Source organism: Canis lupus, chromosome 22, assembly GCF_048164855.1.
Source record: "Canis lupus baileyi chromosome 22, mCanLup2.hap1, whole genome shotgun sequence".
Classification (NCBI taxonomy): domain Eukaryota; kingdom Metazoa; phylum Chordata; class Mammalia; order Carnivora; family Canidae; genus Canis; species Canis lupus.
In genome coordinates, this window is record NC_132859.1 from 40,864,866 (window position 1) to 40,890,518 (window position 25,653).

Genomic DNA, 25,653 nt, shown 5'->3' on the forward strand with positions numbered 1-25,653 from the left:
CTGAAGGCCAGAGACTATCATAAATATGTAAGTTTACACATGCTCATGAAAACATACCTAGAGAAAGAACCACAAAGAACACTTATAATTATAAAAGCTTTCAATATTTTCATATTTCCATTTTTTTCCTGTCACTTAGACACTAATTTTCCAGTTTTCTCCACCTCTTGAACGTACTTTAAAAATATATGTATAAGGATTCATTTAAACTTTGTAAATCCTAGAAATTGAGAAGTTTCACTATTACTCCAAAAAAACAATCTACATTATTGTCCATTATCAAAGAAGCTTTTGGCCTTATATAGAAATTAACAGTTCTGTACTGAAATGAAATCTAAACCATTATATACAATACACCCTCTTCCCCACCCTCCCCCAGAAGAGGTGTGGAAATGTGGTGGAAACAAGCCACTGAAATTAAAATATACTTCCCAGGATTAACCACGAACAATAAAACACACTTGTTTTACATGTATTGCTGCCATAAATCAAGCAGAAAGTTTTTCTTAAAATGGTTCAATGCACATAACAACAGGATTAAAGAGATAAAGGCAAAGAAAGAAAAAGAGAGCCTTAGAGTAATAAGACATTACCTTTGGAGCGCACGGTGTAACACTCTTTCTGTAAATTTTACACAAAAATGGCAAGAAATAAATTGTAATACACTTTTAAGACAAGACTGAATCTATGTTTTAATATCAATATAACTTTGAAATTAAATATTTGCAAGTTTTATGCAAAGCAAGAAAGCTTTTTTAAAATGGAGGGCTCTAAATTTTCTTTCACATAGGATATGCATGTAGAGATGAACTATGCCTAAGAAAAACACTGTGCTGAAAGTGGGCATCTGTTCGGAGCCTTAATATTTTAACACTAGAGTGTGAGTAACCAAACATTATATTTCGCTTTGCAAATCCTACAAACTAGCTAAGTCAACCAACATCTTTCTCAAAAAGAGAATAATGTATCCTGAGTACATAAATGGATATAAAAAATCTGAATGCCCAGGAGCAGTTACTACCAGTAGAAAGCAAAAATTTCAATGAAAAGAATTAAGAGAATTCAAAACAAAATTTCAGGGAACTTTTCTTCTTCTTTTAGTAATTCACTTAAAATAGTTAAAAATACTTCATATTTCTACATTTGGAATCTTTTTTCAGCACACACAACAGACCACTATCAAGAATAAATGAGTAGAGTTTGGACTATAGTTTCTGTTCACTGCCTTAACAACCTCTGAGTTGTTAAAGTCTTCCAAAATAATAGTAAAACAAAAAAGCAGCTTAACAAGGATTTTAAGGATCTTCTCAAAGGATAAGAAGGCAAGAGAGATGAAAGTATAAAAGTATGCTATCAAATTTTGGCTGTGATAATTGTTTTTCCTAATTTTCCCCATTGTACAAAAAAGTTTTTTCAAAAAATACAGTCTAATCAACTTTTTAAACTTTAAACACATCTATTATACTCAGACCAAAATCCCTATTATATATTATATTATATATATTTTGTATACATACAAAATTGTTTAAAAAGGTTTTGGACATATTAAATCTTGACATATTTAAAAACAAGCTTTAATTCCTTATAAAGGCACTGCTACATGAATTACTGTCAAAAAGAACATGTTTCAAATAATGTGTTTTCAATGAATGTTGTAAAAAAAAAAGTGATTCCAGGTGTAAAGTAGTATGAACTTATAAAGATAACCTATTTGTCTAAACTAGCCTTGAACAGCAAGCAATTTTTTTCTTTCAACTCCTGAAACTACCACACCATCATGGAAGAGGCACCAAATTATACAGAGTAACACAGCTTGTGTAAGGGCCATGGAAACTAACCAAGCCATGTTACAGAGCTCTCCTGTGTTCCAAAAATAACCAAATAGAGAGCTTTAAAAAATTCAGCACTAATGTTAACATTATACACATCAAACACTACTAGATACATAATTCCTTCCAGGTTGTTAATACATAGGTCACATAAACACTAAGTAAGACTGGATGTTACAGAGGACACTTGATATTCAGAACCTGGTTAAGTTTCATCAACATTTTTCGCTGATTTGAAAAATCTTGCAATTTACACATAAAGATACTACCCCCAAAAAAGAAAGAAAAACTAGGAATTTTCCAGGTTATGAACACTTACTAGCATTTCTTTTCATACAGACTCATGAATATGTGGAGAGAAAAAGAATTTCTGCCCAAATTTACTTTTGCTACCCCAAATCCTAACCTAGCTCTATAAATCCCTTAACACCAAACCACTGTTCAACTCCCCTTGCTCTGCTCTGAAACAATCAGCACTTCTCTCCCACTCAGGTGAGCAGCCATTTGCAAGTCTGGTTAGAACATATATCGGAACATCTATTTTAGTCCCATAGGTCTATTTATACCTGATAACACTTGTGTTTAAAATTTGGACTTTTCCACATTATCTTGTCTTCTTAAATTTTTTAATTATGACCACTGACGGTGGCCAACGACAGAGACTGTTCCCCAAAGCTCTGCAGGTCTTTCTATTTCATGGTTGTACAGAAGGTCGCACAGACTAAGGGAAGGGAAACAAGTGTAATCACCATGCCAATGTTTCTATGTCCAGCTGACAAAGACTGCTGCCTAATTTAGGGAAATGAGCCTGAAGCTTCTTTGTTGTATCTTTCAGACTGATGGAAATTAGGCAGTTACAACTATTTTCTTTTAGACAAGAAGATGTTTGCACACAAATCATTCCACATATCCAGAAACTTAGGATCAACCTACAAAACACTTTCTTCCTTTTATGTCCACGTTTTCATGCTAAAATGTTTATCTTTGAGAATGGGGTAGATACTTCACAAGCCGAAAAGGAAAGACAAAACTAACTCAAGATAATTAGCTAATAAAGCAAGAACCAAGGTCTCCTGATAGCTAGAATAGTGGCTCTAAAATAACCCAGGAGCATAGTTATTTAATACAAAGCTATAAACCACCTAATTAATCTTTTTAATGACTACTTCATGCAATACCTTTTTTATCTTTTTGATGAATGCACATAAAAAACAATGAAAATTAGAGCAGAATTAAGACTAACAGCCAAAGGAAAAGAAAAATGTTTCCCTTTTTACCTTAGCATTACTTCTGCAAGGAAAAGGCTGGACTACATGATCTTGAAATCCTTTTCCACTAAGACTTTATAATTCTATAGCTTTTATTATGGTTTCTTCCTAGTCCTAGCGTTTGGCTTCAACAAATAAATAATAAAAAGAACAAAATGACTAAATACTGAGTTAACCTAGTTACTCCTTCGGTTCCAGATCTTTGAATTCCTTCAAAAATACCTTAACATGAACCATTATTTCCTCAGTGATTCATGGGGACAGTACCATCTATCACTTCTTCCACGTTTTTTGAGCAGTACTATTTCAGAAGAATCAGTTTTCTTCTACTTAGGTAGGACCCCCAAACCAAAATTATGACTAATACAGTAGTAGATATAAGCAGTTACTGCAAAAATCACAAATAGCTTTATAGAAGAAAATCTGATTATCATATACATAATTTTTCCAAAGAAAGCAATATATGCATAATTATGTTTAATAGAAATGATGTATGCCTTATGAAGGGGAGGTTTTAAATGCGTCAGTAATGAAGACAATAGTTACTGCACAAAGCACAAGAATCTTTGAGAAATATTTTGCAAATACACTAATAACACCAAATTCACTCCTTAGGAATTACAAAGTAGTAGATTTAGAATATAAACTACAAATACAATTTTGCAAGGAAGTATTACAAGTCTTTATTAAGCCTATAAAACTGGAACTATAAAGGCAGTTCCTGGCAAACTACCCTTTCCTGTTTGGAATGCAGAAGAGCTGTTTGAGGTGCTCAAGGAAGAGCTGTGGTGAGAGGGAAAAAGCACTGCAGCCACCCTCGGGAAGCCAACAGATGGCTCTGCCACCACCAACTCTTGCGGCCCCGGCTTTTAGAGTGTTTATCTGTGATCATAGATACAACCTGAAGACAGTACATTTTACTTTTTCACTACTTCCAACTCCAAAAGGATTTGGGCTTGCAAGACAGAGATTTTCAAAGACTTTTCTTTTTATGGGCCATCATCTCCATTTTCCCTTTCTATAAAAGCAAGGAAGTGTTTTGTTTAGAAAGGTGGATTTTAAGTTTTATTTCGTAGGGAACTGGTACTTTCAGCCAGCATAAAAAAGCACATGCCACAAAAATTTCTTAAAAAAAAAAATAATAAGGATTTCTTTTATGTACAAAAAACACTAAATTACTTCCAAGATTGCTTTTAACTGCAAACTCATTTCCAGAAGTAAATTTCAAACTAAAAGTAGAACATTTTCTCTCAACACAAGTTCACAGTGATTTTAGTGCCATCTACAGTTAATTATAAAAAGAAGCTTAAAAATTTTAATCTGAATTCACAGTGTTAAAATTTTCATTCGGCATTCCTTGTCAAAAATAACAGTGCAATATAAAATTAACTATGTAGAAACAGCAATGGCCTTAATTTTGTTTGCTACTAAGCATTCCTACAAAAGACAATCAAGTACTAAATAATATAGAAACAAAATTTTTTGAAGGGAGAACCTCATATACTAGATATTAATTAATGTATGTACCTGCACCAGTTTTTACTTGTAACATTTAATTAAACAAGCTAATTGGTATGTAACAATGGGAAGAAGCGGCTGCTGCCTGATAAATTTTAATGTACTAATATAAAAAAGGAAATCTAAAAGAAACTTTAGAGCCCTCAGATGGTAGCTTCTTGACCAATGAATTTCATTAGTTTATATGTTCACAGTTCAGATAAGCTTAAAAATGGAAATGGGAAACCTCTATCAAAGAGTATATAATTTTATATTAAATTACTATAAAAGATGTTTTTCAAAATATTTCCCACTAATATTTTTGGCCCTTAAGAAGGTAAAGGAAAGAAAAATACTCTAGTAGAGAAGTATTAATAACTACTGCTCTATGGGATCAAAATATGATCGAGGAACAAATGTTTTCGGTCTTCCTTTATTTCTGCACAGCTCCAAGCACTGTCATCTTCCATCAGCTTTCCATTTTTAGGACATTCTTAGGAACAGAATGCCCCTTATCTGAACTTTATAAGATCATGTTGGAAATCTATTCTGCAGACAAATTTAAATTGTGAGATTTACTTTACATGAATAATTTACTCCTTTAAAGACAGGGAAGCGCCATTCATACTTGTCCATTCAGAAAGATGACAAAAATTTTTTCTGGCAAACTATGAGTAAAATATTTCTCCAACATATACAGCACAACTATAGAGATTTACCTCCAATCAAAAGGATTAAACTTCATGCTAGCCAATTATATTTCCTATTTTATATCCTGGGATTATAATAAAAATAGGTTTTAGAGTTGCTTTAGATAAGAATGTAACTAAAAGTATGCCAAAAGTCTTTCAGATGAGAAATAAAGTTGTGGTTGTGCATGAATATACATGAAAAGGTGTTTGGTTTTTGTTTTCTTTAAAAAAAAAAAAGCAAATTTAGCATTCTGAAGCTTCCTGAGTACTAATCTCATAAATTTTGGTGGAAATGACAGCAATATTGGGTTAATTCAGTTATGCATAAATGTCTCAAAGATTAAGGTTTTTTTACAATGCTGATGCAACAGCAATATCACTCATCTCTGTACAGTATCAGAAAATAATGGTATCTCTCTCAAATAAGATTGAAGAGCAACAGTAAGAGAAAAAGCAACCAAACAATGGTTTCTCCAGGCCAAGGGCACATCCAGTCCTAGTCCATTTTTAAATGCTGATCAATAGTTTATGTTCCAATCTAGTTTTGGTAAACTGAGCACCAAAATTTTGTTAAGTTAAAGCCAAATTCTTTTTCTAAGATGACAACATATTTTGAAAATAATGTACATCTTCAAGTTACATCTTTTAAGTACCATCTTAAAAGATACATGCTGAATGCTGAGGCAGTTGTTAGAGCTTACCAAGTTTCTGTAACGTTAGAGATTAATAACAAAATCCAATTTGACAGTATTTTTCCATTTAAACTTGGTTTAACTATACCATCTTTCTCATGAACAGCGCTTCTCTGTTTAAGAAAAGCTCATCTCTGAATTATGCCTACTCACATGAAAAACTGGGAACCATTGGTATGTTTCCCTCGATTTGCCATTGACAAAAGGAACGCTCTGTCATGTTTGAGAATAAAGTTTTCATCTGTTTGAAGAAAACACAAATTCGTCAGTCTCCAATTATAAGCCACTTTTAAAGTGTAATGTCACAGTAATAAATAGAAAGTAAAGGATGAAATTCCTCTTCTGGTCAGTACAGATACTTGTCTGAATACTTAGAAAAAAAATTTTTAACTAATCAAGTAACAAAAGTGTAAAAAGATCAAAAATACTACTTAAAGCCTTGAGGAAAGAACATGTATTTAATGCTTTATACAAACAGCCTTAGAATAGTCACTTTTAGTAGTAACATACTTTGGCTAAATGATATGTAAACTATAAACTTTCAGGGAAAACCAGTAAAAAAATCTTTAAAAATCTCTACAGTAAAGTTCATTTCCTTCAACTCTCCAATTATCCTGCTTAACGTAATATAAATGGGAGAAGTTTAATAATCTTCTCTGCTTAATTTCTATATGATAAACTTATTATTTAATTGTATTGAAGCTAGACTATGAGAGCAAAACAGAAAAAGTTACATAAATTAAGTTGTAAGGATGTACCTAAATTAAATCAAGTATATAGACTCCTAATGAATAGGATCAAAAATTATCTAATGAAGAAAGTCCTATAAAAACAAAAACATAAAGGGCAAAATATAATTCTAAGATACACAAGTATCTGCCACAGTGAACCGCATTAAAGTGGCTTACATTAGTTTCAAATTGCTACAAGCTGATAGAACCAGCTAATGAATTGCTTCCTACTGGTTCAAAGGAAAAACTGTTATAAAGATCACTCAGAGATGATTTTAATTCCAGCAGAAATACCTTCAAAACTAATTTAAATTTCCTTATAACATTCATACAAACAAATCTTTCTTTAGAACAAACAGAAACATAGAAAACTTTAAAAAATGATTACCTTGGGAACAGGCTTCTGAAAAAGAGTAGTAATCCATTTTCCCCCAAAAGAAATATAAAAGACTATTATAACACTGAAGCTATCATGGCATTAAAATCTAGTAAGATTGGATCCCATTAAAATCTCTGCAACTGACTTTTCTAAGGCTTTTTGGGGCAAGTGCAATAGTTAGACTTATGCAAATACTACTACTGTTGGAATAAAACACAATCATATAGTTCTATTATATAAAAGAAAACATACAAACCTTTGAGAAAGTAGGAAATACCAACTTTTATTCAAAGCAATTGTTTGGTTTAGGGGGAAAAAAACACAACTAGATTTTTTTCCCTGATGTAGAACTAATAACCCATTGGGAAAAGAAAAAAGATACAGATGCATGTATGAAATAATATACAGAATTTTCCAAGTCTTCAAGCAATTATGAGAAATCCAGCCACAACCTAACCCAGGCTGTCCATAAATTTATTAGGAAGGGTGCAAGGGAACAGAATTGGAGTTTGTGTTACTGAGCTTCGTTCTCTTACCTTTTCATTTTGCAAAAGACCACATTCTCTATAAACAAAAGAATATGTTGACAGTTTTAGGCAGGAAGATAGGAGTTTTCATGTATATAGTTGCCTAACCTCCATGCTGAAAGTCATGTTTAACCATAAAGTTAGCCTTAATTAATCTTGTCAATTAAGTTACATATTATAATATAATTTATCCCAAAGTTCATGCAAATAAAGTATTTTCATGCAGCATTAGTTTCATGCAAAAAGTGAACTATAAGTAAACCTCTCCTCATTAAAAGTACATGATCAAATTTGCTTTAATATCAGAACTGAAACAAAAGACCATAAAATATTAAGCCTTACCTTTAAAATATCCACCATAAATTGATTCTCCGCCTTTTCCATTACCTGCAAATAATGAGCTACATTAATTATGATGAAAATTAAAAATATATTAATACTTATAATTTTTTATGCTTTCAATTTGCTAAAGAAGCTAACACCTTGTATTGCAATAATAAAAATTCTACAAATGCTCAATAACTTTACCTTGAAAATAGAAGTTCAAAAAAAGTCCAATCCTATTATAATATATACTACTAAGAATTATCTCTATAACACATTGATTTCAAAAAGTAATCACACTAACAAAATTCAGGAAGAATAAAAATAATCCAAAAGTACCTGGCATTCATTTTAAGAGACCTGACCAAGTATTTCTAATATTATTAAAAGTACATAAAAACAAAACAACAAAAGGTCCAAAAATCAAAGTAAAACGGCTTAGTATTTTGCTTTTCACACATTCTTTCACAACATTCATTCATCCAACATCTATCCATTGACCACTTAATATTTACACAATATGTGACACAATATTCATAATTAATAGAATGATACACTTAAGAAACTGACTGATGGAGTTACTCAAAGCATAACTTTTAGCTCTACCTTCGCTGAAGTCCCCACCCTGAATCATAAAGTTTTTAACCACACGATGGAATGTAGAACCTTTGTAACATAACTTCTTCCCAGTTGTTTTCCCAAGGCCTTTCTCTCCTGGAAAAAAAAAAGAAAGAAATGAAATTTAGCTACAAACATCTTTCTGTGGAAAAAAGCATCCAATTAGTCCTTCGTGAAATCCCTGTTTTCTAGCACTGTACAAGATACAAAACATAGGGCAACGAGGTAACATACACAGAAACTAAAAAACATATCAAGCAACATATAAATGTTAAATTGTGTGGCACAGACTCTACATGTCACAGGAGAAAAAAGGACCAGAAATGGTTATCACTCCGGTAAAAGAGGGCAATCAAGGAGTTGGTGGCGCAAAGATCATATATGTATATAAGTGTATCAAAGCATGGATTTAAAAAAACTTGTTATTTTAAAATAACATCACAGATGTTCTTCCTATTTTTTTCTACTTTTAAAAAACACAAATCCCATTACAGATAACAAAAAACTGCATCATATTTTACCTATCTTCTAATCCTAAATTTCTTGTGAATCTAGAAAACTAAATTTGTTCAAAACACTGAAATTTAGAATTTATGAACTACAATGTTTAGAGAGGACTTTATTACACACAGTAGTACTTTCTTATTTACTTTTGAGACCATTTCTTTTGTCCTCCCTATCCTTTTAAGAAATGCTTCCCTGATTTCCTATCAATGAAAATAGTATTTTTTCACAGGCTAAACTCATTTTACAGTCAATCACTTTTTACTGAAAATAACTATTCTGTTAAGCAAGATAAAACCATAAGCCATGACTTCTCATTGGAAATAATTTAATAGTTCATTTACCTGAGCATAGGCAAAGGAAGTTTTTGCATGTTTTTGGACATATGTCTGAGAAGAGCTGAAACATAATGCGACCAACTGAAATAAAACACATTAGAAAAAAAAGGTAAGCAAGATGATTAAATATGCCACATTTTACATGGGAGAAATAAAATAAGTAGAATTAACAAATTGAAAGATCCATTTTTGTAATTTATTTCAATTTTTCTAAAGACTTAACAGGAAAAAATTTAACTAATACCAACCGACAAGAATACCACTCTATTTGTTAGTGTTAGAATTCAGAGGCAGCCTAAGTGGTTTCAGCTCCAAAACTGTACGATTTTAAGTGTCTTGTAAAGGGGCTTTGCATTATTATATCCCTTTTAGTACAGTCCCCTACCTGAATACTATTAATCTGCTTTAGAATGTTCTCAATAACAGTTGTCCAATCTATTATTAAGCCCCTCCAGTGATAAGAGCACATCAGACCATAAGACAGTCATTCTGGCCTGTACTATTAGAAGAAAGTCTGGTCTTCTATATCTAGCTTTCTGCTTTCTACCTCTATGCAAGAACTATTTAGAGCCAACCTCCTGAATTGTCACCTCCAATTAAAACACATTCTATTCCCTGAGAGAGCATAGAGAATAGGTTATGGTTCCTAAAAATACCAAAACCACACAAAACAGACAAAAACATACAATACACAGAAGATGATAAGGAGTAAGCCCACACATGTGATCGAACTACGCTACAAAAAAGTGCCTCACCAACTTTTTGGTCTCAAGACTCCTTCCAACTCTTAAAAATTATTGAGCTTTTACAATGTAGGTTAAATCTATAGCTATGTACTATGTTATACATTAAAACTCAAAAATTTTTAAAAACACAAGAATATAAAAAGCATACATTCCAGAACTTTCAGTGTGGCAACATCATTACATATTGTGTAATCTCTGGAAAACTTGACTTGTGAATAGGAGCACAACAAGCAAATTGTATTATCACAAAAGTAGTTTTGACTCTGCAGACCTCATGAAAGGCTCTCAATAAAGTAAAAAATAATATTTTGATTTACAATCACTTCCCTGAGTCCTCTTTCCCTTTATTCTACAGAATCTTTTCCATTATGAATGAACATTTTTATTTACTCAAAGGAACTTATAAATTAAAATTAACTGAGTACCAAATCTAAGTCACTTTCAGCACAGACACAAATTGACTTGACTTACTCTCTATTGCTAAGAATTGAATTTATTCTTGGTCATGTGAGTCAGTTCCTGAGTACAAAACAAAGCTACAAAGCTACTACATAACAGACATCCTTAAGGGATTAAAAGTAGAATAATGGTATAAGACTCTCCTGGGTCAACATTGTCTATAGCTTCAATGGAGCCAAATTTTAAAGCAATTTCAAAATGTTTTAGCTGATCTTTATATCTAAAGGAATGAAGAAGGATATGAAATTCAAATTTCAAAAATTTTATTTATTTTACTGGGTGGGGTACACACATGCGGGGGGGTGGGGGGGGCGGGGAGGCCACAGGGTGCAACAGAAGGAGAGGGAGTGAATCTCAAGCAGAGCGTAGAGCCCAGTGCAGGCAACCCATGAGATCATGACTTGAACTGAAATGAAGAGTCGGACATCCAACCGAAAGAGCAATCCAGGCACCCCAGGAAATGAGAATTTTAAAAAATGCATGTAATATCAGTAATATAACCACTCTGTATTTATTTGGAAAAGTACTTTCATCAACCTTCCTAAGTCTCTGGGAAATGGCTGGCTAGGTCGGTGTCAAATTCAAAGTCCTCTAATTTTGCAGACTAGAACATATTTAGATATTTAGGGCCCCTGTAAAACGGTTACTTTTCAGGATAAAAGATATAATCAAAACAATAAAAAATTTAGCCTTTTTACGACCATAGTAACTTCAATATCAAGTTTCTTTTTTTTTTTTTTTCAAAACATTTAATGCCTCTAAAAGAAAGCCAGTAAAAGTTTCAAATGTTTATAGTTTCTTCTTTGTAGATGATTAGGAATTATGAACCTGCTTAGTGGTATAACACATGTGAAAACAGTTAAATGTGATTATATTTCCAGGTCTAATAATCAGAGAGGGATACCACACAATGATGTTTTTTAAAAAAAAACACTCACCTCCAGTATCTTATTCTCTAACTTGGTGAAGAAAAAAAAAAATCTATTGACTTCTCAATCCCATGGAGCAGGGTTTAGAACAGAGGTGTTGTGTGCTTTAGGGCATTATGTTGTTAAGAGTAAAGAAAAAAACAGAAAACCAAATGTTTTGGCTTCAATACCTTGGTGCAAGGTTAAAAACACTGCCCAAAACAGAAAAATAACCTAAAAATCCATAGAAAGAACAGATGGACCGAATTGGGCTTGTAAGACATGAGAAAGGCTATGGACATTCAGATACTGGTTGAGACTGTCTTAATTTAAAATGCCAGCATATGTTCAATTTGAAGAGTCTAGAAACAAAAGGCAAAGCTAAAGTGTTCTATCAGAAAAAAGGAAAACACAAGAAGATGATTAGATGATTTCTACCTACAAAGAGGCATACTAGTATTAACTCCCTCCAAACTGAATTAAAAAAAAAAAAGCTTAATCTGAACACTATAGAATACACACCAGCAAATATTAACTTGAACCAAGTCATTAGCAAGATAGGCAGGTTTTCAACAAATTTTTTTCAATTGAATTGCACTCTTATAGAAAACATACTTTTTTGAAAATCAAAATAGAAAATATTCTGATGTATATGGTCTTTAAAGAAAAAATAAGTCAGTGTAGCTCAGTAGTTTGCTTATTTTCAAGTGAAAGTGGCATTAACTGTGATTATAAAACATACTGAAAAGAAAAATGTAAACTACAGCTACTTAAGGAAAAGACAGAATAAATGTGTTGAAGAGAAGATTCTCTAGCTCCCAAACTAATGAAAAAAATGACCCCATTTCCCAATAGTAAAAATGCCTATGGTTTACTGTCTCCTGTAATAAGTTAACATGCTCTGCCAATGCCTCTTTGGAAACTGGTGCTGCTTTCGAATGAATAAGATCTCAGGAATACTGTTAACACTACTTTACTTTAGTGGGATTTAGTAATCTTTATTAGTCATTATTGTCAATAATATTATCTTTTATATATACTACGATTTCTTCCAACGAACTACCACTATGCCAATAAATACACTGCTCTATAAATGTAAAACTAAAATCTGAAACTTTTGTGTAAGCATTTAGGGCAAAAAATATGATTAAGAACAAAAATGATGAGCAGGAATGGCTTCTGACTTTAGTCCTAACATTCCAACATGCAGATCCTTAAAAATAGCCAAGACAGGGGAACAATACTGAGTTTACTCAGGTAATATCAACACATTTTTAAATACTGGCTACAGACAGTAAAAGCCAAGACCTACTTACATCATGTTGTAATCCTGATCTGGCCACTAGGTGGCAGGAATAAAATCAGCAAGTACTCAGAATCTGGATAAAATTGAACATCATCTTTATTATTATTTCTTGTTCTCAGAAACAGCTGCACTGGAATTACAGGTACAGTAGTGGAAAAGGAGACATTATTCATGGACAAAAAAGATACAGTAGTTGGAAAAGTAAGCACTGTTTGAGACAAAAAATTTAGGAAATGGCATTCTACACAGGGTAAAGAACATCACATATACCATTACAAGTAAGGAATGAGGATAAGAACAAAGGTATGAACACATCATAGTCAGTAGGCAGAGAGCAAAATCTAAGAGAAAATTAAGGAATGGGTGCACCGTTTCTACAAAATCAGGGCACTTGCCCATTTAGCTGAGATCCTCCTCATGAGTCAGGTTGTGCAACTGTATGTAAGACAGTGCTTGTTTTGGGGAGCTGACAGCTTAGCTGGGAATGACAGATACAAATTCTTAACCAATGTGATGAGCCACCAGTGGTATGAACAAAACGCACTTATATCCATCCTAGGCCTAACTGATGAGTGTGAGGGCAGAGGGATAGGGACCATGTCTGTTTTACTCACTACCTTATCCCCACTGACTTATATCATGTCTGGTACAGAATAAGTATGCAATAAATACTCAGATAAAGACAAAGATTAACAAAATATAAATGAAGACATACCTAGTTACACAGATAAAAAGTATTCATTATATAACAGGAAAAGTATAACAAGTGGCATAACATCATGACATAGCTTAATAAGAGCTATTTTCAAAGGTATAACGGAAAAGAATCCTTCTAGCATCCAAGCAATAAAATCATGTCACCTACAGGGAAAAAGAAATTAAGCAGACTTCTGACACTCTACATGAGAAACTGGAGACAGCAGCTGTCTACCATCATAAAGGGACTAACATGCTGTGAACAAAGAATTCCATATATAGCAAAGGAAATGTAATAATCAGATTTCATCCCCAAAAATCTAGTTGAAATATAAGCCTGAGATATTACTCAAAGGACTAATGAGAAAAGGCTAGTAGGAAAAGAGTGGCATTGAGCATACTAAATCTATTACAACACAGAATTAAACCTAAATAACTATGGTAACCATGGTTACAAAATAAAAAATAAATGTTAACAGCTATTGAGAAATAGAGTATGTATTGGTAATTTTTAAAATTATTTTCAGGAACCTTCTAAAAATGTTCTTTTTCTTTTGAATAGGCAACGTTTTCATGATTCAAAAATTCAACAGTGGAAAAAAGTAAATAAGTAGTCTTATTCCCACTTCTGTCAACAGGTAATCACTTTCATTAATTTCATATGTATGCTTCCAGTGTCTTTTCATACACACAGGCAAATATTTTTTAAAAAGCTTCATTCATTCATTCATTCATTCATTCATTCATTCATTCATTCGAGACACACAGAGAGAGGCAGAGACACAGAGGGAGAAGCAGGCTCCTCCAGGGAGCTGGATGTGAGACTCAATCCCAGATCCCTGGGATCTTACCCTGAGCCGAAGCCAGGTGCTCAACCACTGAGCCACCCAGGCATCCCCAAACAGGCAAATACTGACATAGTCTTATTTTTCTTGTTTAAAAAAGATAGCATAAGTTCGCTAAGAGAGTAGATCTTAAAAGTTGTTTTTTTTTTTTTTAAGATTTTATTTATTTATTCATTAGAGACACAGAGAGAGGCAGAGACACAGGCAGAGGGAGAAGCAGGCAGAGGGAGAAGCAGGCTCCCTGTGGGGAGCCTGATGTAGGACTTAATCCCAGGACCCCAGAATCACACCCTGAGCTAAAGGCAGACACCCAATCACTGAGCCACTCAGATGTCCCGATCTTAAAACTTATTACAAGGAAAAAATTTTAATTCAAGTTATCACAAGAAAAAAAATTTTAACTCTGTGTAGTGATGGATATTAACAAGACTTTGCAGTCATCACTTTGCAATATAAACACATATACCAAATCATTATGCTGTATACCTGAAACTAGAAGTTGTTATATGTCAATTATATCTCAATTTTTTAAATTTATTTTTTATTTTTTTAAAGATTTTATTTATTCATTCATAAGAGACACACAGAGAGAGGCAGAGACATAGGCAGAGGGAGAAGCAGGCTTCTTGTAGGGAGCCTGATATGGGACTCAATCCCGGGATCATGACCTGAGCCAAAGGCAGACGCTCAACTGCTGAGCCACCCAGGCGTCCCATATCTCAATTCTAAATAAGCAGTTCCTTGGTTAAAAAACAAACAAACAAACAAACATAGGTAGCATGTTATGTACACTACTGTACTCTGCTTTATTCACTTAATGAATATATCACAGTAACATTAAAACCAACAAGAAGGGGTTGAGCTGGTTAGAAAAAGTCTGCTTCCTGGTATTTCATAGTGGGAGTCAACAGGTAGAGGAAATATAGTTTAGGAATACTTAAACATGTAATTCACCTGTAGAGCTAAAAACATATTATACATCTTTCAAACCACTGTAGTGGAGCAACACATAATAAAAAGATATAAAACAAAGAAAAGCAAATAGCAAGAAAATACAAATAACGGGCAGCCTGGGTGGCTCAGCAGTTTAGCGCTGCCTTCAACCCAGGGCCTGATCCTGGAGACCAGGGATCGAATTCCACGTCGGGCTCCCTGCATGGAGCCTGCTTCTCCCTCTGCCTGTGTCTCTGCCTCTCTCTCTCTCTCTCTCTTGAATAAAAAAAAAAAAAAAGGAAATTAAAAAAAAAAGATTTTATTTATTTATTCACGAGAGACACAGAGCAAAGGGAGAAGCAGGCTCCACGCAGGAGCCCGATCCGATGTAGGACTGGATCCCAAAATCCTCGATCACATCCTGAGCTGAAGGCAGATGCTCAACCACTGAGCCACCCAGGCGACCATGAATAAAATCTTAAACAAAACAAAAAAACAACAAAACCCTATAGATAAATCTCGGTTTTTTATTTATTTATTTTTTTAAATTTTTTTAAAAATTTATTTATGATAGTCACACAGAGAGAGAGAGAGAGAGAGAGAGAGAGAGAGAGAGAGAGGGAGAAGCAGGCTCCATGCACCGGGAGCCCAACGCGGGACTCGATCCTGGGTCTCCAGGATCGCGCCCTGGGCCAAAGGCAGGCGCCAAACCGCTATGCCACCCAGGGATCCCCCAAATCTCAGTTTTTTAAAGATACAATTAAATATTAGGAAATCTGGGGCACCTGGGTGGCTCAGTTGGCTAGCAACTGATCTCACGATTTCAGGGTCATGAGATCTAGCCCCTATTTGGCTCACTGGAGTCTGCTTCATATTATCTCTACCTCTCCCTCCTCCTCTGCCAGTTCCCCTGTAAGCACATACACACACATTCTAAAATAAATACATAAAATCTTTAAAAAATAAATATTAGGAAATCTGTTAATTTTTTGAAGTGAAGGAAGAACTCTTAGGAAAATCAAAAGACCACTTAATGAAGTTAATTAACATTCATCCCTTAACATAAACACAAAAATTCTCAGACATCCTTCAAATCAATAGCCAGCATTACGTTTAATGGTAGAACATTAGTACGGCACTAATGTCATTTAAAGGGACAAGTACAGTATATTCTGTATATACTCCTAAAGGACAAAGATATTCCCCCTACCTAATCCCAATACAATTACCACACCATGTTAATAGTGATTAACACCAGTCTAATACATAGTCCATATTCAAATTTACCCAACTGGTTCCACAATGCCTTTATACTCTTTTCATTTTTTTAAAATTTATTTGAGAGAGAGGAGGGGAAGAGAGTATACACGGTGGGAGGGGCAAAGGGGGAGAGAGAATCCCAAGCCAATTCCCTGCTGAGCACGGAGCCTAACATGGGGCTTGATCTCCTGACCCTGACCTCATGACCTGAGCTTAAACCAAGAGTCAGAGGCTGACTGACCTATACTTTTTCAAATCCTGGAATCTAACCACAGATTATGCACTGATTTGGTTGTTGTGCCTTGGGTCTTTTCTTTTTTTTTTTTAAGATTTTATTTATTCATGAGAGACAGAGAGAGACAGACAGGCAGGCAGGCAGGCAGACAGACACACAGGCAGAGGGAGAAGCAGGCTCCATACAGGGAGCCTGATGTGGGACTCGATCCCAGGACTCCAGGATCACGCCCTGGGCCGAAGGCAGGTGCTAAACCGCTGAGCCACCCAGGGATCCCCCTTGGTCTGTTTTAAGTGTTAGCTAGATTCTCAGCTGTAAAAGTATTTCTCCTTACTTTTACATTAATAGAGGAATGATATTTTGATTTTTAAGTTCATACCATGTTCTATAAAAACTTTTCACTAATGGTTTGGCTACTGATGATCCTTTGCTGAATCAATCATACTGAGGGTTGCAAAATATTTCTTCTAATCCCATTATTTTATCTGTATTTATCCAACTTGAAAACTTCTGTTAAGAGCTTCAACCACCCTTTGACAGTTATTAACAAGACAAAGCCTGGGTCCTAGACATCTGCTGACTCTGAGAGCCAAGTCAGAGAAAACTTGTGTCTTAAATTTGTTTCCATTATTTAGCCTTTATGTTTAGCAACCATCACCTTTATATATTCTAACAAACACAGATACTTTCATATGACAGTAAACTATATAATCAATCTAATTACATTAAAGCTCAATTTATTGAAATGGGAAAAAATCAAGAACGTGCTATTTAATGGAAAAGGCAGCATCAGGATAGCATGTAGCATATACTATTTTTAAAAATTGTGTATGAACCAGTATATAGAATTAAGATAAAATGTTCAGAGAAAATTAGTTGTGATTATCTCTGCACAGCAGGATTATAAGGCAGGTTTAACTTTTATTTATTTATTTTTTTAAGATTTATTTATTTATTCGTGATAGACACACACACACAGAGAGGGAGAGGCAAAGACACAGGCAGAGGGAGAAGCAGGCTCTATGCCAGGAGCCCAATGTGGGACTCGATCCGGGGACTCCAGGATCACGCCCCAGGGCAAGGGCAGCGCTAAACCGCTGAGCCACCCAGGGATCCCCTCAGCCCCTCTTCTCACACAAATCACCTAAGAATAAGGCTTCACTGATTTGTACAAGTCTAAGGAATGGACACAGAATTCAGATTTCACTCTATAGCAATCTGCTTAAGACACAATCTCTTGGAATACAATGAAACTAAAATAGGGGACTACTATAGCAAGGCTTACAGTAAGGCATTCACATCTAGGGGTTTTGAATGCAATTTCTGAGATAATTCTAAAAAAACATTACCTCAGTTCTAGATAACTTTGCCAGTCACTCAAGTCCTGCCCTTTTGTAGCCTGAACTTTTTTCTGCCTATTTAAAGAAATCTTTTTAGTTTCCATCTGCTTTTATTCTCAGTAAGAAAAGTGTTTACCGAACACCTGACCATCTTGTAAGTGCTATGTTCTACCAAGGATTCAGGTTGCAATATATACTCTGGGAAGCTTTCTTTAAGACTAGGTACACGATGTGCAAAACAGAACTGTAAGGAATCGTACTGGACAGCTAGCTCATACCACTAATGTCAGAATTCCCTTGGCAACAACAATGACAGATGAATACCAACAAAAGTAGAAAAATAATAGAAAAGCACAGAGATTCAATGTGGGGGTGCAGATAGGAGGCAGGAGTCAGACAAGGAACAGCCATATTAAGTTAAAAGTAGAAAGGTGGAAAAAATAATTGTATATTTCGGGGATCCCTGGGTGGCGCAGCGGTTTAGCGCCTGCCTTTGGCCCAGGGCGCGAACCTGGAGACCTGGGATCGAATCCCACGTCGGGCTTCCGGTGCATGGAGCCTGCTTCTCCCTCTGCCTATGTCTCTGCCTCTTTCTCTATCTCTGTGTGACTATCATAAATAAATAAAAAATAAATAAATAAATTAAAAAAAAAAATAATTGTATATTTCACTTGGAGTTTTGAGGAAGAGAAAGGGTAGGGAAAGGAAGGTGCTATGGAGTCAACTTTCTCCTCTCAAAGTCCCCATAAAAATCCATGTTTCTGCCTTCAAAACCATCCAATCAGGCCTGGTGTTACTGGGATGCTTCAGGTCCAATTTCTTGCTTTCTTTCTTTTTTTTTATTTATTTTTTAAGATTTTATTTATTTATTCATGAGTGACACAGAGAGGCATAGACACAGGCAGAGAGAGAAGCCCTCCAAACAGGGAGCCCGACATGGGACTGGATCCTGGGTCTCCAGAATCACGCCCTGGACTGAAGGTGGCGCTAAACCACTGAGCCACCCAGGTTGCCCAAGATTTTATTTATTTATTCATGGAAACACACACAGAGAGAGGCAAAGACACAGGCAGAGGGAGAAGCAGGCTCCTCACAGGAAGCCTGATGTAGGACTTGATCCCTGGACCCTGGGATCACTCCCTGAGCCAAAGGAAGACGCTCAACCACTGAGCCACCCAGACATCCCTTCAGGCCCAATTTCTAAAAACATAAGTGAATAAAGGAAAAAAGGGGAAAGAAACTGCACCAAGCCCTCTTGCTTAGAAACCTGAAAGAAGGCTTTTTCCTAAAATGTGAACAAAAAGGTCTAATCTTTGAGGCCTATCTTAAATACCTCAATATGAAAGCCCCGTACTTGACTCAGTGCCCATGCTCATGAACGTACAATATTTAAAGCAACTTACAAAAAAATTTATGTCAGATACTGTGTTAGGTTTTTTACAAATAATAGTCTGTTCTGCCAATAGCATGAAAGAATTTAAAGAAACTGCATTATCAAAAATGACATATAAAAACAATTATTTCTATGGGAAAATGGGAGTTTGGGAACAAGGGAATTTAAGGTTGCAGTAAGAATAATTTTTGTTAGGAGTATCACTAATAAAGCACGTTTTTAGCTCTAAGAGTATATCATAAAAATTCAACATCACTGTGGAAATCCTACAACTGAACACATCCTACTTGTCTCCTTTTCCTAGCACTATCACTAGCATAATCCTTCTTGCGGTTTTTCAGATTAGTTAGGACAGACAAGAATAACAGAATAGTGGTGACGCTCAACTGCCCTTGCTTCATATACAACTAGCTCCTACCTTGTTATGTGATTGTTACAACACAAACAGTAGTCTGCTAATTAGAACTGTGCTCCTTGGGATGCCTGGGTGGCTCAGTGGTTGAGTGTCTGCCTTCGGCTCAGGGCATGATCCCGGGGTCTGGGAATCGAATCCTGCATCAAGCTCTCTGAGAGGAGCCTGCTTCTCCCTCTGCCCGTGTCTCTCTGCTTCTCTCTGTGTGTCTCTCATGAATAAATAAAATCTTAAAAAATTAGAAGAAGGAGAAGAAGAGAAGAACCACCGTGCTCCTTAAATTCATGTTACAAAAACACAATCTGTAATATAGCCAGTTGTATTATTATTCTTCCCTACAACCTTACTATATATAGACTTCCCTACAACCTTACTATACATGTATTAAATAGGACTGGAGTCCTATTTAATTTCTGAGTATATAAAAAGGGAAGAAATAATCTAAATAGTGCAAACCACTGCATCCAGTCACTATATTCACAAGTTTAGGACCAGGGGAGGAGGTTGAGGTGGCAGATGCATTTCTCCTGTTCCCTCAGTGTATTATCAGATCCCCACGTGCCGCACTCTCAATTGAGTGTGAGGAATCTAAGGTTTAAAGGGTAATTTTGGGATACTGAGGGGGGCACTTGACAGGATGAGCACTGGGTGTTATATGTTGGCAAATCGAACTCCAATAAAAAATTTTCAAAAAAAATAAAAAAGAAAAAAAAAGAGGGTAATTTTGAATATAAGCAAATTTTGCTGTGCTATCTTTAGAGCCACATTAAGACATAACTGATAGTATTTCCTTCCTACAAAAAGGTCAAGTGGCTTGCCCAAAGTCCCAAGCAGTGACTTTTCAATTCAGTTTCTTGGATCCATGTGAATCTTAAGCAATAAAGTAAAAACACTAATTTCAACTATATACCCATTTCTACCTATTTTGATGAATTGCCAGGGTTTTATACTGCTCAAAAGTCCACATTAAGAAAAAATTCCAAAGTCAAACATTCCTCTAAAAAAAATACCCTGGTTATCACTTTTGAAAACAAACTTCAAGCCTCTGACAGATACAAAAACTAAGGTTCTACTTAAAAAGGAGGAAGGGCACTGTATTCCTCTAAAATAACAGTGTCATAAAAGACATCAAAAAAGAAAAAAAATCAAAAAACCCTGTAAAACTGGAGGATAAAGTGAAATTTGCAACAGAATGAAATATCTGATGCTAGACTAGATTTTGTACTAGAAGAGAAAGAATGCATAATTGACTTTCTAGGCCCAATCACAAAAATAGAAGGAATACAGAGATGGTAGATTAAAGTATCACATCAAAGTAAATTTATAAATTGGTAACTACATTGTGGTTATGTAAGAAATATCTCTATTCTTAATATGCTAAATAAAATACACTGAAGTATTTAAGAGTAAAGAGCCATAAGTGGGTAACTTACCCTCATATGTTTCAGAAAAAACTGCATGTGCAGAGAGAAAAAGAGAGAGCAATGGTATAAAATGTAAATAGGTGATTCTGTGTAAAGGATAGATGGGTGATTTTTACTAATTTTATTTTTCAGCTTCATATAAATATGAAATAATATCCACACAAAAAGTTCAAAATCTCTGTAGATAAACCCCAGTGCTTGCATTCTGTGAAACATGTGTCTAGAATAGCAGTTCTCAAACTTTGGTCTCAGAACACTTCTACAGTCTCAGCAATTACTGAAGATCTTAAAGATTTTTTATATGGGATGTATCTATTGATATTTAGCACATTAGAAATTGAAATGGAGAAATTTTAAGACAATCAATTTTCATAAAATAAACTCATGTTAATAACACAAATATTTTTAGTAATTTTATTTTCAAAAATGAACAAGAGGTTATAATGTGTCATCACTTTACATTTTTGCAAATCTCACTAATGTCTGCTGTAGCAGAAGACAAGTTATCTTGCTTGTTCCTGCATTGTATCTGTTGTGTCATCAAACGTCCTGTAACCTGTGGAAAACCACTGCATATTGACAGAATGCAAGTGAACAAATGGGTGTTTGACACCCGGGAGCCTCATGAAAGCCATCTTGCAATTTGAAAACAAAAGGCCTACACCATTTTACTATTATAATTTAGTATATTTATAACTATAATTTACTTTAAAACACCTTACATAAACATTCTGATATAAAGGAATCATGAGTTTTCAAATTATATCTTAACCAGAAAGAAATACCATCCAAAAGTGATCATCAAAAGCCACACCTCAGAGGTGGCTACTAAAAATACTCTGGCTGTCTTTCTCTCTCATTACCGGAGGCTCTATAATTAGCAACATAAATGTTGGAAATGGGATTTTACTGGAAAATTAGTGATGTTCAGAATTAGTGATTTACAGACCTGATAAAAATATTTGCAGATATTCCACACCCTTGCCACACCCTTGCATCAACAGGACAAATGAATCTGGAGGGTCATCCAATAGTATAGAACCTGAGACTGGGTCCACCAAAAGAGTCCCAAGTCTAGCAACAAGTTTAGAGCATTCTAGTGCCTGACACACATTTGCATGACAATTATCAAGAAAAAGAATCTTTCACATAAAAAGTGCTTCAGAGCACTGAAAAAACCAGAATGGCGACTTTATCAAACTTAGGGAACTAGCTGTTTCTTATGTGTGGACGTGCTTGGTTTCTAGTCTATGTATAGCAAAATGTGACTTTTGGTGTACCCTGGTAACAAGGTTTGACAAAGGCAAATTATGGCCCTCACCCAACTTACTGGTAACTCCCAGACATGTACTAAACAAACAAACAAAAAAAACCCTAATGGCCATTCTTGACTAACCAATGTTAAATCATTTTACTGGTAGATATCTAAAACCTGGTTCCTTGGGCTCCAATTTCTTAGTACAACAATCTGAATGATAAGGCAATGATAAGGCAAAGAAAAGGCAAGCTCTTGAGGCACCAAAGGAGGGAAAAACAAAGATTACCATTTCATGCCTGCCCTGGGAGGTTCTCACTAACTCCAGGGAACTAACATTTAATCAGAGAAGGGGGAGTCTGGCGGAAAAATGAAGTTGTCAATGAGGATTTCATACACACACTTCCAAAGTGGGTTATTACATTTCATACAAAAAGCTAATGCATTCAAAAACACAAACTTATTTGTAGAGATCATTAAAAATGACTGGCTAATTTCTGCAGGTTCCTATCTTTAGAAATTTATAAGGAATTCTAGGCTTAGTCAAGGTGGAATAATATACTCCACCCTATCCTCACTGAATGCAACTAAGAAATCTTTGACAGAAAGCATGGAAAAAATTATCTAAGGACTGAAAAAAGCCCACTTAATTGGTAATGAATTACCAATTATCTCAGGGATTGGAATCAAAAGCAATCTGAAACCCAGAACTGCATTCTGGTTACAGAAAGAGCTCTGAGGAAAGCCCTCTATTTCTAGGGACCCCTACAGATTATAGTTAATGAGGAAAATCTCATTTTCTTTCTGTTTTTCCATTCTCTCTCATTCTAGCTTCTAGGCAATTCCACAGATGGCAGCAAGAGCAAGGGTAACCAGGCAAGCATGTAAAACTTCTAAGGAGGCAAAGAATCTTTCTGACTAGAGAAATTGTGCTCCCTACAGCACAAGAAGAATCCCTGCTGCTCTTTTACACTCTATTCTCTTGCCACTTGGCCTCAGAGACAGACATAGTTATTAAGAAGCACATGGCAGAGTGAGGAAACTAAAACCCTGGCTTTCTGGCCAGATGACAAAAAAAAAAAAAAAAAAAAAAGGGAGTCCCTAAGGGCCAGAATGTATTGGGGGAAATCTTCAAGAAGAGGAAGCTTCCTCAAGAAAACAATGTCATAGGCACCTGGGTGGCTCAGTGGTTGAGCATTTGCCTTTGGCTCAGGTCGTGATCCTGGAGTACCAGGATCGGGTCCCACATCGGGCTCCCTGCATGGAGCCTGCTTCTCCCTCTGCTTGTGTCTGTGTCTCTCATGAATAAATAAATAAAATATTAAAAAAAAAAAAAAAGAAAACAATCTCATGAAGTATGAACTCCAGAGCTCGTCCATGTGTGGATGGGCTTATACATATGTGGATCGGATTCTAAACAGCACAAGGTAGTTCCAGCTGCACCTAACCAGGCTGACTGCCTGCTACAATGATATCATTATCATCAGCAGCAGCATCATCACCAACAGTGAACATTCTCCATAGGATTTAAACTTGACCCAGTCATGTAACAAAATACACAAAATGTCCAGGATATGATTCAACATTTATCAACATTTAAAGAATGACAAAAAATCTCATACTCCACAAGGGAAAAGACAAAAACAGCAACTCTGTGATAATACAGATGCTGGAAATGTGTTAGGCAAAGACTTTTAAGCAGCTATTATAATCATATTACGTTAAGTACAAATACTCTTAAAATGAATGGAAAAACAGAAAATCTCAAGCAAAGCCACAAGGAAATTTTAAAACAAAACAAAACAAAATACCATGGTCAAAATTAAAAATTCACTAGGTAGGTTCAACAGTACAATGGAGATGACAGAGGGAAAAAGTCAATGAACTTGAAGACTTAATAGAAATTATCCAATGTGAAAAACAGAAAACCTGAAAAAAAAAATTGAACAAAGCCTCAGACTTGTGAGGTAATGTCAAAAGGTCTGATATTTGTGTCATCAAAGTCCCAAAAAGAGAGGAAAAAGAGTGTTGGACAAAAAACCTATTTGAAGAAACAGTAGCTGAAGAGGTCTTAAATTTGGCTAAAGACAGAGATTCAAGATTATTAAACCCCAAAGAGAATAAACCAAAGAAATTCACACCCGGACACATCACAATAAAACTGCTGAAATCTAAAGACAAAGTAAACATCTCAAAAGCAGTCAGACAAGAACAGAACACATTACATATGGGCAACAACAATTTGAATGACTCCGGATTTCTTATCAGAAACCAACTGACCAGTCTCAAACCTGAGACTTCAGGAATGAACAAATAGCAACAGAAATGTAATAAACATGTGAATAAATAATGAGACTATTTTTCTTTCAGGCTGCTAAGTGTGATGTTTGAAAGCAAAGACTTTCAATGTTTGTAGATGTAATCAATACAACATAAGGTGAGAGGTAAAGGAATATTATATAGTGGGATGGTTTCGACACTTCACCTGAAATGGTAAATTATTAATTCTAAATACACCATGAAAAGCCAAATATATATATTGTAATCTCTAGAGTAACCACTTAAAAAACTATAGAGAGGGGATGCCTGGGTGGCTCAGCGGTTTAGTACCTGTCTTTGGCCCAGGGTGCGATCCTAGGGTTCCAGGATCAAGTCCCACATCAGGCTCCCTGCAGGGAGCCTGCTTCTCCCTCTGCCTGTGTGTCTCTCATGAATAAATAAAATAAATAAAAAACCTTAAAAAAAAAAAAAAGAGGATCATCAAAAAATAAAAAAATTTAAAATACTACAAATATTCAAATAGTCTAAAATGCAAGAAAACAGAGGAAGCAAAACAAATATTAGACAAATTCAAACAATTGCATTAAGTGTAAATAGTCTAAATATACTGATTAAGAAACAGATTGTGACAATGGGTTAAAAAAACAAGATCCACTGATTAACTATCTATAAAAAAAAACCCACTTTATTTAGTTTTCGGGGGAGAGGGAGACAGAGAATCCCAAGCAGGCTCCAAACAGAGTGCAGAACCCCACACAGAGC

The 25,653-nt window shown here is 35.1% G+C and overlaps 1 protein-coding gene across 7 annotated transcripts in view; it reads right to left on the reverse strand.

The window, feature by feature from the left end:
- NKTR (natural killer cell triggering receptor) overlaps positions 1-25,653 on the reverse strand; it is a 52,775-nt gene that overhangs the window by 22,769 nt on the left and 4,353 nt on the right. For 4 of the 7 annotated variants that reach the window (XM_072793148.1, XM_072793144.1, XM_072793147.1 and 1 more), the window contains exons 3-6: positions 9,406-9,480; positions 8,546-8,653; positions 7,958-8,002; positions 6,132-6,219 (exon numbers count right to left, since the gene is read on the reverse strand). In XM_072793148.1, the coding sequence (XP_072649249.1) occupies positions 6,132-6,219; positions 7,958-8,002; positions 8,546-8,653; positions 9,406-9,480 (316 nt within the window). Of the gene's footprint in view, positions 1-593; positions 617-6,131; positions 6,220-7,624; positions 7,653-7,957; positions 8,003-8,545; positions 8,654-9,405; positions 9,481-12,828; positions 12,887-25,653 lie in introns of those variants that run through there. The other 3 variants (XM_072793149.1, XM_072793150.1, XM_072793151.1) reach the window with 3 other exon arrangements.